This window comes from Physeter macrocephalus, chromosome 4 (genome assembly GCF_002837175.3).
Source record: "Physeter macrocephalus isolate SW-GA chromosome 4, ASM283717v5, whole genome shotgun sequence".
NCBI lineage: Eukaryota > Metazoa > Chordata > Mammalia > Artiodactyla > Physeteridae > Physeter > Physeter macrocephalus.
In genome coordinates this window covers 51,828,017-51,840,498 of record NC_041217.1, presented here as the reverse complement: position 1 = coordinate 51,840,498, position 12,482 = coordinate 51,828,017, and the positions used below count along the sequence as shown (strand labels likewise).

The 12,482-nt window shown below is 43.0% G+C and overlaps 1 protein-coding gene across 2 annotated transcripts in view; it reads right to left on the bottom strand.

The window, feature by feature from the left end:
- Positions 1–12,482, bottom strand: part of CACNA1E (calcium voltage-gated channel subunit alpha1 E) — a 303,184-nt gene that overhangs the window by 132,900 nt on the left and 157,802 nt on the right. For both annotated transcript variants that reach the window (XM_007105781.2, XM_007105782.2), the window contains exon 7: positions 9,959–10,062. In XM_007105781.2, coding sequence (XP_007105843.1) covers positions 9,959–10,062 — 104 coding nt within the window. The remainder of the gene's footprint in view (positions 1–9,958; positions 10,063–12,482) is intronic.

The following is a 12,482-nucleotide window of genomic DNA, read 5'->3' as shown; positions in this document are numbered from 1 at the left end:
CAGCCCTACCTACTGAGGTGTAAACCAAGGTCTGGAGAGAAGAAATCTGCTACTCAGAGCTAACACTGATTAAGTATTTACTCTCTCCCAGGTACTGAACACTTAACATGAATGATCTGATTTAGTTTCCCCAACGATCCTACATGGTGGATCCTAGAATCCTTGTTTGCAATCGAGTAAGCGAGGGTACAGAAATGTGGAGCAACTGGCCTAAGGTCATGCAGATGACAGTGATGGACATGGAATTCAAACCCAGGTGCGCTCTCTACAGAGTCTGTATTTTACTACTAAGCTATCCCCATTGTGCAGAGGAAATAAGCGCTCTGAACAGGGGACCAGAGGACTAGGCTCTAGTCAGGATCTGCCGCTAAATAGCCGCGTATGACTTCAGGAAGTCTCTTCACTCTCTGGTCAGATTTCTTCGGTTATAACATGGAGGCCAGGAGTAAACTACACTTATAGTCCCTTCTGCCTCAAATAATTTTTATCACACTCTAAGGTACAACTCTGACAACTGATACACAAAACAGCTTCTTGGGGAAATGCAGACTCTTTCCACAAACCCTCATAGCTTTATGTGGGAGTCTCATGGAAAGCAACTCATCCAGGAGCATATGCTTCCAGTCAAGGTGGGAACTATAAACACTCTACTCTGGTCATTACAGGTGTTTGACATGAAATCTCTGTCTGCAGGACTGGAAAGCTCTATATGTCCCACCAGCCACCAAGGGCCCCTTCATTTCCATCGAGTTCTGCGATACTAGATCCCAGATAAATTCCTTTTAACAAGGACATTTAAACTATATGCAAGATGTACTTGGGTCTGGCCAGACCTCCATCCAAATTCTGAACCTGCTGCTTTGTGAGCTTAGGCAAATTACCAAACCTTCCCGTCACAGCTATCCTATTTATAAAAGATAGTGATAACTCAAGGGTCATGGTGAGGATTAAATGAAACAATGTGTGTCATGGGATTAGCACAATGCTTGGTGCATAGCACGGTCTCAATAAATTACAGCTTAAAAAAAAATCAACCTAAAACAAACCCTACACTACTGCTGTGAACTAGCCAAAGGTGTAAAATGCGTTACACTTTCTCAAACCCTATAGGTACAAAACCTAAACTCTTTCCCTCAAAACCTCTTTGTCCTGTGTTCTCCCTTGGCCACCTAGTGGCTCAATTCAGAATGAAAGAGACTCACAGACAGAAAACAAACATGATTACCAAGGGGGAAAGAGGGGTTAGGGATAAATTAGGAGACTGGGGTTAACATATACATACTGCTATGTATAAAATAGATAATCAACAAGGACCTACTGCATAGCGCAGGGAACTATACTCAATACTATGTAATAACCTATAAGGGAAAAGAATCTGGAAAAGAATATATATGTGTGCATGTGTGTGTTTGTATATATATATGCTGTGCTGCACACCTGAAACTCACACGATATTGTAAATCAACTATACTTCAATAAAAAAATTTAAAAAAAATCTAGAAGTAGTCCAAGACACTTCCCTCTTATTTCCACCCCCAGTACACACTGAAACACACCCACACAGTCACCAAGTCATGCAGATCCCATCCCACCAACACCTCCTGGATCTGGTCCACCTTCTCCATCACCACTCCCCTCTGCCTCACTGCTTCTCTGCTTCTTTCTTCATCTGTTGCTCCAAACATGTCTCCCTGCCTCTAATCTCGCTTCTCCAGGGTAATCATCTTCAAATGCAAACTGGTTGTCTTCCCCGCTAAGCTTGAGAACCACCCCTACGAGCTCTAGGGGTCAGGTTTGAACTCAGGTTTAGCCCACAGGAGGGGCCCTGCATGATGAGCCTCTGCCTCCAGTTTCACCTCCTCTACAGCCCCCGACATGCTTCACTCCAGTCACTCACAATGGCCTCTCATTATACATCTTCCTGACTATCAACCTGCTGGAAATTCCTCTTCCCTTCTTCTTGCTGGCCATTACTCATTCTTCAAAAGAATGCATCAATGTCACCTTCTTCAGGTGGCCCTGCCTGATCCTTGCCCACATCTAATATAAATGCTCACCCTGTGCTATCTCTCTACCTCTCCACCTAGACTACAAGCTCCCTGAGGGGAGCAGCTTTCTCTCCCTGTCTGATCTCATTCCCAGCCCTAGGAGCAAGTGACATATAGCAAGCACTCAGGAGCTGCTCACTGAATTTCTCCCAGTTGATTCCAGTGTTGGAATCCTGGCAGGAGAATTACTGTGTGGTTCATGCACACGCTTATCTTAGCCAGTCTCCTTCGATGTCAGTCTGCCTCGGGAAGATCACACACAGGCCAAACTGATACCCACCAACCCCTCAGAGTGCTCATCTGGACCACCGATCTGGGCGTGAACAATTTCCTTCTTAAGACCACCAGCCATTCCTATCTCAAGTCAGGCCTGGGAAATGCTCAGGTGCCACCTCCTAACATCCAGAGGGAAGCAATGGCAGGTGACTCAGGATATCCAACATTTAATATTGAAGGTACATTCATTAGCTTCTTCCCTGTGGACAGGACCTAGGTCCTACTAACCTTTGTATTCTCAGCAATGCTTCACAAGATAGTAGGTGCCCAAAATACATGACATATGAATCTTTAACTTTTGATAGGGCTAGAATTCTGGATCTATTGAACTTAGACACCATTACATGTATTTTGAATGATTTCCTTAATTAACCTACAATCTCTTTTACTCACCTTTGTAAGCTCAGAGCCTAGCGCGGTGTCTTAAGCATAGTAGCCACACAATCAGCTTTTGCTGGATTGCACTGAATCGTCAAACCTACCCAGCAAAGGAGTTGGTGGCAAGACAGACAGACCACAGTCATTTTGCCAGTAATGGGAGCCACTCCACTCATTCAAGAGATGCAACCAGAAGAATTCCTCCTCTTATACGGACAGTCCACCACTCCCCATTAGTCTTGAGGGCAAGAGGACCTGGACAGTGGGCCTTGGCATCTTCTACCTTGCATGTGCCAGGTCACATTGTGTACTGAAGACCAGTGTATGAGAATAAGTATGTGCTTCAATGTAGGTACAGATTAAAACTCGTACCAACATCTGTATGGTCAGGATGATACTCTAGGTTAACCACTGGCCAACTTGCTCTAGTTGTGCCACATTGGATGCCAGTATTCCTGGATGGAGGCCACCTGGTGTAGGTGTATTAAAACAAGTCCCTAACCAGAAGGTGGGAAATTATTACCTCTGGCCACACCTCTGCCAGCAACTACTTGGGGGTTAGCACCTCTAAACCGCCCTCTTCCCATCTGTAAATAAAGATGGTGTCTACCTAAGCAAAGGTGCTCTGAAAACTATGACATGCTTTACATACACGCTCCCTGTGTGCATGCGTAAGCAACCCCTGGCTTGGTTGTCCCTGCCCTGGTTTGGAGACAGCACAGCTGCTCCCCCAAGCCTACCTCCCTCTCTCCAGAAGCCCTGGGAGCAGAGAGTAAAGGCGATGGGATAAGGGTCATTTTCTATTTGCGTGAGACTTCTGCCCTGTAGCCCCTGACTGCACTTCAGGATGTGCTTAAGCAGCCCTGTTTTGTTTCCATGGAGACAGGAAGCTCTGCTTCTCTTCAAGCCTAAACTAATGGTTTTCATCAAATCCCATTTCCTCTGAGACAAGTAAAAATGCGACAAAGCTTCTATCCACACTTCCTGTTTAAATACACTGAAACTGACAAACATACCTCTGAGCCCTCCTTCCACCTAGGCCCATGCCCCTGGGACAGGTGCATCCATCACTTCCACACTTGGTGAGCCATAAGCACCGGTGTGGGCTGCCTGCCCCCACTCACCGGACTCTTCTTCACTTGCCCAACAGAGGGGTTCCTCCTTCCATTGCCTTCTCCCTGCTTTAGGAAACCTGGGTACCTAACGTTCAAACTGCCTGTGGGTCACTGGGAACATGTATCCCAGAGATAAAACCTTCAGAGCTTTTCCCTGGCTTATGAGTGCAACTCCCAAGCAACCTTTTACTCGAAGGAGAACGCCTCCATCCCCTCCAGGGGCATGTGAGAACCAGACAAAGCAGGAGAGAGAGCCCATGCCCCCCCGCCCAACCCTGTACACAGAACTAGCTGCTGCCGAACCCTCTGCAGACACCAGTGAAACCCAATACATGTTGAGCATCAGGACGAGAAAAAGAAACCAGGACAGAAATATTCCAGCCCCAGCCTGTAAGGCCCCTATTGTTAATAACACTCTTTTAAATGTTGGAATTTATTCACACCAGCTGTTCCCAGCTGCCGCTGTCACTTCCTAGGCTTCTCCAGAAGTGCTAAAGAGGCATATGCTACGCAGTTCTGTTTCATCTCCCAACCTGAGGAGGCCGCCTCCTGGTCAGAGAGGAACTGATGGCCTCGCGGCAGGTTCAAGCCCAACATCATAGGCTGCTACTCAGATATGATAGCCACCTGCACCTAACAGGCAGAGAAAACGAACATCGATAATATCAAAGGGTGTGAGAGCTGACGGCTACTCCACGCCAGACCTGGGCTAGGCTTCTGCCTGGGAGAGGGATATGGCTATCCCATTTCACAGAGGAGGAAGCAGGCTCAGAGTAACTTGTCCCAGTGCACAGCGCTAACAAGCAGCAGGGTTAGGATCTCACCCGTGACTGTCAGATGCCCAAGCTCACATTTCTCCCAACCTCCCATGCTTTCCCACCCAGAGAAGGATGTAGGAGAATTCAAAGATGCAATTCCAAACTAGAGCTAGTCCATCAGAGTGGACACGGTCAGACAGGAATTGTGTTTCAGGGCAGTGCTCTGTCCCATTTCCAGCTCTGTTATGACACATCCTCAACCCACACTGGAACCTTATCTGGAACGTCAATGACCTGTTATTCAATAGTGAGAATCTGACTTGAATTTTCTCAACTAAAACATGGACAAGTAAGGACAAAGAATGTCGGATAAGATTATACAAACGAGATTATCCCCTCAGTAGAAATACAAGAAGAAAGAAGTCTATGGTCAGGTCCCTCCTGAACAGTCACTGAGGTAGAGCAGGTGAGTTGCAGCTATAGGCTATGTGGAGAGAATTACCTATTGAGCATAAAGGCTGTCAATAAATGCTCACTGAATGTGTACATACATAAGAAATCACATTATGTCTTATGACTCTCCACTCAAGATACACAATATTAAGAACTTCTTCACACTGTCTCTTGTCCTTCCTTCATAACCATTTCACAAGTCACCCAAGGCTCTTAGTACCACAGAGTTGACTACTATGGCTGTTTCCTCCTTAATCCTCCTGTATCTGGTCTCTCTCCAGGACAATCTTCCCCCCACGATGATAGATGAATAGTCTTATACACTCCTTTCATCCTACACTTTTTGTGTGTGTGCAGTAATTTTAAAATTTAATTTCTATTTTTCTCCAAGTCATGCATGTTGAGTTTTAAAGTCAAAAATTTTTAAAGCTTGTAATGAAAAAATAGCAGCCCACTGCCTCACCCCTTCTCACCCCTGAATCTGACTCCCCAAGGCAACCACTTATAACTTTTTTACCTGGTTCTTCTAGTATTCATTTACAATTTTATAAATATTATACTTACACAACTGTTCTTTCTTGATATTTCAGTTTTAGTTATCACTTAAGGACTTCCCCACTGTGGAACCTAAGATTTTAGTCTTTGACATTCCCTTCTCCTCCCCCATCCTTATTCTCCCCTATCCTCTTAAGGCAATTATAGCACCAAAGGGGCTATCTCAAAATCCAGTGTGAACAATGTACGTCTGATTGACAGCTGAGCGGTATGGAGTACTTACTTTGCTTATATTACTTTAGTGGTAACACTTCTGTATTTTGTGGAATTAATTGCTTAGATTGGTGTGTGTGTGCAAATACATATAAATATTTATATATTCATATACATAGTTTTAGAAAAAATTAAACCCTTGTAGGTAGAATAATACACATTGGGAAACATATTAATTTCATTTTTTTCTTAAACATATTTTTAGAGCCCTCTGTCATCCTACTCAAATCTGAACTTGCTGCTCACTAGGCCTTCTGACAGTTATTATCCTTAAGTTCCCTTCATCATCATCCTGGAAATCTCCTTTCTTTCTCTCTAATGAATCCCTTGTTTCCATAAGTCTCGGGTCCTTCTCTTTCTTCAATTAATTCTTTATTTTTAGTGACTCACATACTCCAGTAACTTCTTCAGAGAAAGTGTCTCAAACTATTGCTATTCCATCCTCACAAATAATTGCTATTTTGGCTAGGTATAAGCATTCTATCTTGGAAATTTTTTTCCAAAAAATTTTTTAGGAACTTCTCTATTGGTTTCTAACTTTCAATGTCATGGAGATGTCCAAAGCCATCCTAATTCCTGATTCTTTATAGATAAAAATTCATCTCCTTACTAAGCACCAGAAGCTTCCAGAATATTATTTTACTCAGATGCTCTGAAATGTCATGATTTATCTTGGTGTAGTCTCTTCTCAACCGTTGTGTTGAGGGCTCAGTTGGTGTGATGCCGCCAGACCGGGGCGCGAACCCGGTTCCCCTGCATCGGCAGGCGGACGCGCAACCACTGCGCCACCAGGGAAGCCCCTGATTCTTTATAGATAAAATTCATCTCCTTACTAAGCACCAGAAGCTTCCAGAATATTATTTTACTCAGATGCTCTGAAATGTCATGATTTATCTTGGTGTAGTCTCTTCTCAACCGTTGTGTTGAGGGCTCAGTTGGCATTTTTATTATTAATTCACTTGTTCCCTTTTTTCTCCACACCCACCTCCCATCTCCTTGCCATACAAACAACCGTTACAATACATTCAATGTATAGTTTTTATTTGAATGAATTTTTACAAACTGTATATTATGTGTACATGTATTTTTAAATTTATATGGATGGTATTATACTGTTTCCTTCTTGTTTTCACTAAACTCTGTTTTTAACGTGTACATGGTCTTTGTTGCTCCTGACTGGCACATAGTATGTCATCCAACAGACACCTAACTACTCGCCTAGTTATAGGTACCCAGGTTTTCTCCAAGTCCCCACCATCAAAAACTAATGCTAGAAAGAATATCCTTGCACGTGTCTCAACAGATCTTTTAATCTGGCAGTATGAGTTTATCAGTTCTGAGAACATTTTTGGTATTTTTCTTTGTTAATTTCTTCGTCTCCATTTCCCTGTTTTCTTTATGGAATTCTTATTAGTTCAATGTTGAACCAATCCTCTAATTTTCTTATTTCTGTTCTACTTTCTGGGTGATTTCATCAACTTTATAATCCAACCATTTACTATTTATTTTTATTACATTTTAATATTTTTACATTAATTAATTTTACATTAATATAAATTTTACACTAATTATTTTACATTAATTTCCAAGAGCTCTTTTTAACTGCTAAATGTTCTTTTTTTTTTATAGCAATCTGCTGCCTTGTGGATAAAATAATTTCTTTTCTATCTCTGTTGATATCAATTATACTTTTAAAAAGTTATCTTCCGCTCCCCTGCATTATTCATGTTCCTTCAAGTTCCTTTTTCCTATTTATTATTTTGATTTTGTCTTTTGTGTTGGACCTTTTCTTTGAATGCTGATGACCCCTAGCTGTGTGTTTATATTTAAGAGCAAAGTACAAAAGGCTTACTGGAAACTCCTGCATGAATGGTTGGGGATTGTAGGATGCTGGGTGTAGTGGTTTGACTGGTGCCCCACTCCCCCAAAGATAGGTCCACATCCTAATTCCTGGAACCTGTGCATGTTCCCTTATTTGGAAAAAGGATCTTTGCAGATATAACTAAGTTAAGGATCTTGAGATGAAGAGGTCATCCTGCATTATCCAGGTGACCCTAAATCCAATGTCAAGTGTCCTCATAAGAGAGAGGCAAAGGGAGATTCTAGACAGAAGAGAAGGAGGCAAGTTGACCATGGAGGCAGAGACTGGAGTGACACAGCCACAGCCAAGGAATGCCTGGAGCCACCAGAGGCTAGAAGAGGAAGCAAAGAAATTCTCCCGTAGAGCCCTTGGAGGTAGCATGGCTCTGCCAGATTTTGGACCTCTAGCCTCCAGAACTATGAGACAATTTCTCTCACACTTTTTCGTTGCGGAGCACAGGCTCCGGACGCGCAGGCTCAGCGGCCATGGCTCACGGGCCCAGCCGCTCCGTGGCATGTGGGATCCTCCCGGACCGGGGCACGAACCCGTGTCCCCTGCATCGGCAGGTGGACTCTCAACCACTGCGCCACCAGGGAAGCCCTCTCTCACACTTTTAAGCCACCTAGTTTGTGGTCATTTGTTGGGGCAGCCTCAGGAAACTAATATGGTGAGCCTCACTGAAGGTGAGGCATGGGACCATTTCTCTGATTACCCTCAAATATCAGGATACAGACGTCTTTTCTCTTCAGATGGGTAGTTCCCCCATAGAGGAAGGCTGTGAACTCTACCACATTGCTACATTTTTGAGAGCCAAGCAGTAGAAGTGGGCTGGGAGCATGACATTCAGTTTGTGGACTTTCATGTTAACACTCCCGTTTTCAGTACAGAATATCAACCCCACCCTGATGTTACTATCCTAGCCTCCTCAGAGAGGAAGTCTTCTAACTTTGGCTGGTGGGGGTGGGGACGGTTGGGTGGGACAGGCACCTGTGAGCAGTGTCTCGGGGAAGAGATCTAAGGTACCGGGGAGAATGCATCTAGGAACTGGGAAAATTCCTCTTGTTCTAGAACCACCCCCCATACCCCAGCTTTTAGACATACTTGGTGCCTCAATTCCTGAGCCTTTCTAGGGCTCTCATTTTGCTTTTTTCTTGGCATTCCTCGCTGGAGGCAGTGTAACCTCAGCTTTCGTGCCACTAGATTAGTTACCATTACTGTCTTCAAAAGTTCTGTTGACATCTCTCATCTGTTTTCATACCCTCTCCTGTTCTCTTTGTCACTGTGTCCTTTCAATATTTACTTCCTGTGTTAGTGGACTTATAAGAGATGTCCAACTTGGTTCAATTTGCCACATTTAAAGAGAAGGACCACCTTATAAATTTCCATTTCAAGAATGTGTGCCATTCAGACAAGAGATTATGTTCAATTTTGCTTAGAAAAATGAAAGACTCTCTAAGGCCCTGTTTTAGCCCTCCTATTTTATCCTTTCAATTCCCATATGAAATTTCCACTCAAGTTAAATTTGGTTGCATTCTAGTCTCCTCACTCTCCATGACGAATCCCATATCTTCATGTTTGCTTATGGTGTGGTGCCCAACTTCCTGGAATATTCACTCCCATATATTCTATTTTATTCTATTACATATTTTGTATCCCAAGCAAAATCCCAATCCTTTATGAAACCATTTCTGATAGCTTCAGACTATATAGATTTGTCCCTTCCCCAAAACAAATGAACTGTACCTTATATTAGTCAGTAAAAGAACTCCTGTTCCTTGTTTCAAGTGTCTGTGTTGTCTTCTCAGCAAAACGTAAGTTTCTTAAAGGCAGAAACCATGCCTTATACTTTATGTGCTCTTTGCAATGGCATTGAACATTCAGTATTTGTTAACTGATGTATACTAATTCAAGTCACAAATATGGAATTTGATGTCCAATACACAATAGAGTAAGAACCTTTTGAGGGTAAAGCCTGTTTCTTATTAAACATTATATGTCTATCAACCAGCACAGTGTTTGACACAGAAGGTCTCTGTTGAGTGACAGAATGAAAGGATGGATGGATAAATGGACTCTCATTAGCTACCATGGTCAAGGTTGTACCAGTCTAAAGATTTTTTAATTCCTAAGAATACTAAAGATGATTAAAACGATGGTTCACGACTGCATTCCCAGAATCTAGAACAGCTTTTGGCACATAGGGGCTGCCCAGTTGACGAAGGTTACATGAAGGAATCTGCAAGGAGTCGGGAGCACTAGTTTATCATTAGAAAGAAGAGGAGAGAGAAACATTTGGCTTACCCAGAAAGCACTCCCAGGACGAGGTTGAGAACAAAGAAGGATCCAATTATGATCAGGGGGATGAAGTACAGCCAATTCCAGGTGGCTCCTAAGGCATCATTGGTCTGAAAGGAAGAAAAATGGCTCCTTAATACTTCATCAGAACCATCTGCCAGGTGAAGGCCTCCGTTCCTGCAGCACATATAGGGTGATGAAAAAGCACAGTGCAATACAGTTAAACACTGCCTCACTTCACTCCCAATTTAATGTGGCTGTAGGTTAACTCATGTTCTCCATGTACACTGTGAAGGGCACCGTGTGAGCCACACATAACATCCTGAATTGGAATGGTCTAACACCCTCACTCAGCAGGTAACTGAACCCAGAAAGGTAAAATACTTTTCTAAGATGATGCAAATAATCACTGGTTTTACAGTGTTTGGTGATGTGGGTTCTAAGCCTTTGTACTCTAAACTGGGCAAGTTCTCAAAAGACAGAGGCAGGCCGTGTCCATCACTTTATTCCAGGGATGCTGGTAAACACCTTGACAGGTTGCTTGGGAGAGATTAATGTCATCCACATCCTGCTCAGCTCGTGACCCTGGGCTCTGGCTTTCCTTCTTCCATCATAGTCCAATAGTACAGAGCTAGATCAGGCCTGGCCCTGGGAAGGCTCTGGTAAAAGAAGGAATAAATCTAGATTTGAAGAGTGATCCCTTGCTCTCTCTCTAATGTGAACACACAGTGAACTAAAAACTGCATGGAAACCCATATTCTGGATTCTTACACCACAAGTGAGACGCAAGGCCCTTGAATCGTAGGGGGCTGCGGGAGGATTATACCACGTCTTAGCCAAAAAAAAAAAAAACCAAAAAAACGTAAAGCAACTCTCAGTAGGATGTCTCATTAAGGACCTTTAAACAGTTTTGGAGAATTCTGAAAAGTCCTAACACATGGACCTCTCAACTAAGCTTTGCCTTGACTCTCTCTCCTCATGATATCAACCCCAAATCTTCCTAACAAGTCCACCTGAATTGCATTTTACATATACAGGGCTTTGAATCCCCCCAATCCCACTCCACCCCTCACACACAAACTTTAATACCTCTTTGAAACTCAGAAGTTTCTGGAAAGATATTTTATTCCCAATTCACTGGAGAAACAAGGCCATCCAAATCAAATGCCATGCCTAAAATTCGCATGCTAAATTAGTAAAATGAAGATCTGAGCTCGGAATTTCTATTGCAAAGTGTTTCTTATCCCCGTGATTTACCTTTTTCTCCCTCTCACTACTAACTTTGCAAACATATTTTGATCCATTGTCTTCCTGCTTCCCATGGACTTCTATGACATTCTATCTTGTTTTTCCCCAAATTATCTCATTTTCCTTCTGCCTCCCATTCAAATATGTCAGTCTATAAAATATAGCCTCCCACTGATCATCTCACTGTACAGGAGATTTTTCCATTAAAAAATAGCTTCTAAGGCAACCTCTTTCACCAAGCTCGTGTCTTTTTATCTTGCCCCTATGCTGTTCAGAGAGATCCGTTTGCAAATGAAGCAGAATAAAAGTTAAAAACAAACACCTTCTGAACTGTATGAACAAAAGCAGAGACCTGCCAATTTCAGTGTATAAGATCTAGGCTCTTTGGTTCAACCAGGTCTGGTCAGTCAAATGTAAGCAGGGAAGATTCGGGTCAGACCGCAGAGAAAATTTCTCCTGATATCAGAAGGAAGATGCAGAAGAACTAGATGCCAAGGGCCACAGGGGGTTTTAATGGACATAGGAAGCCACTTTTTCTGAGATAATTGAGACACGGTTCTTCCTGTGACCTACAGGATGGACTGAATGATCTTTGTATAACTAGCTCTATCTTTACCCATGACTATAAATGCAACATTTTGTAAAGACTGGTTAGCGCTGATGGTTCACCGGTGGTGCTCCAGATCAACAAGTTTTCATTCACTCCATGGCTTAGACAGTCAGCCCCACCCTTAGCATTCTTTGGCAGCAAGAACTGAATCTGCTCCCAGCACCCAGATCAGGGCTCAGTTGCCAATAAACATTAGTTGGTGTCAGCAATGGCAATGATGAAATTGTGACTTTCAATCTGTTTTTGGTCCCAGGAGTGACTGTGCTACGTTTTGAGGATGGCTAGAGCAATTTCAGTTGGGTGACTATTTGCCAGAGATGCTGTACAGTGAAGAACAATTCCCAAATTGTGTTCTCCTCATGGCTAGCAATCTGTAAGATGTTCATGTGTTCTGTGGAAACTGAGCTTCTGGAACCAAAGAAACTGGGGAAACACAGCAGATTATATTTTCGTGTCAGCCTGTGAGAAGACCCACCAAAAAGGAACATTGTTAACTTTATTTCCTCCATCATTTCTTACACTTCCTTGATTACAAAACCTCCTTTTCAACGGCAATCTATTAACATATCAGGAAATACAACCTGTGAAATACAGGGAGAAAAGGACTTCCCTCACAGGCCCAGGGTCTGGAATGTTCTTCCCAATTCTCTAAAATACTGCTGATGGAGAGTG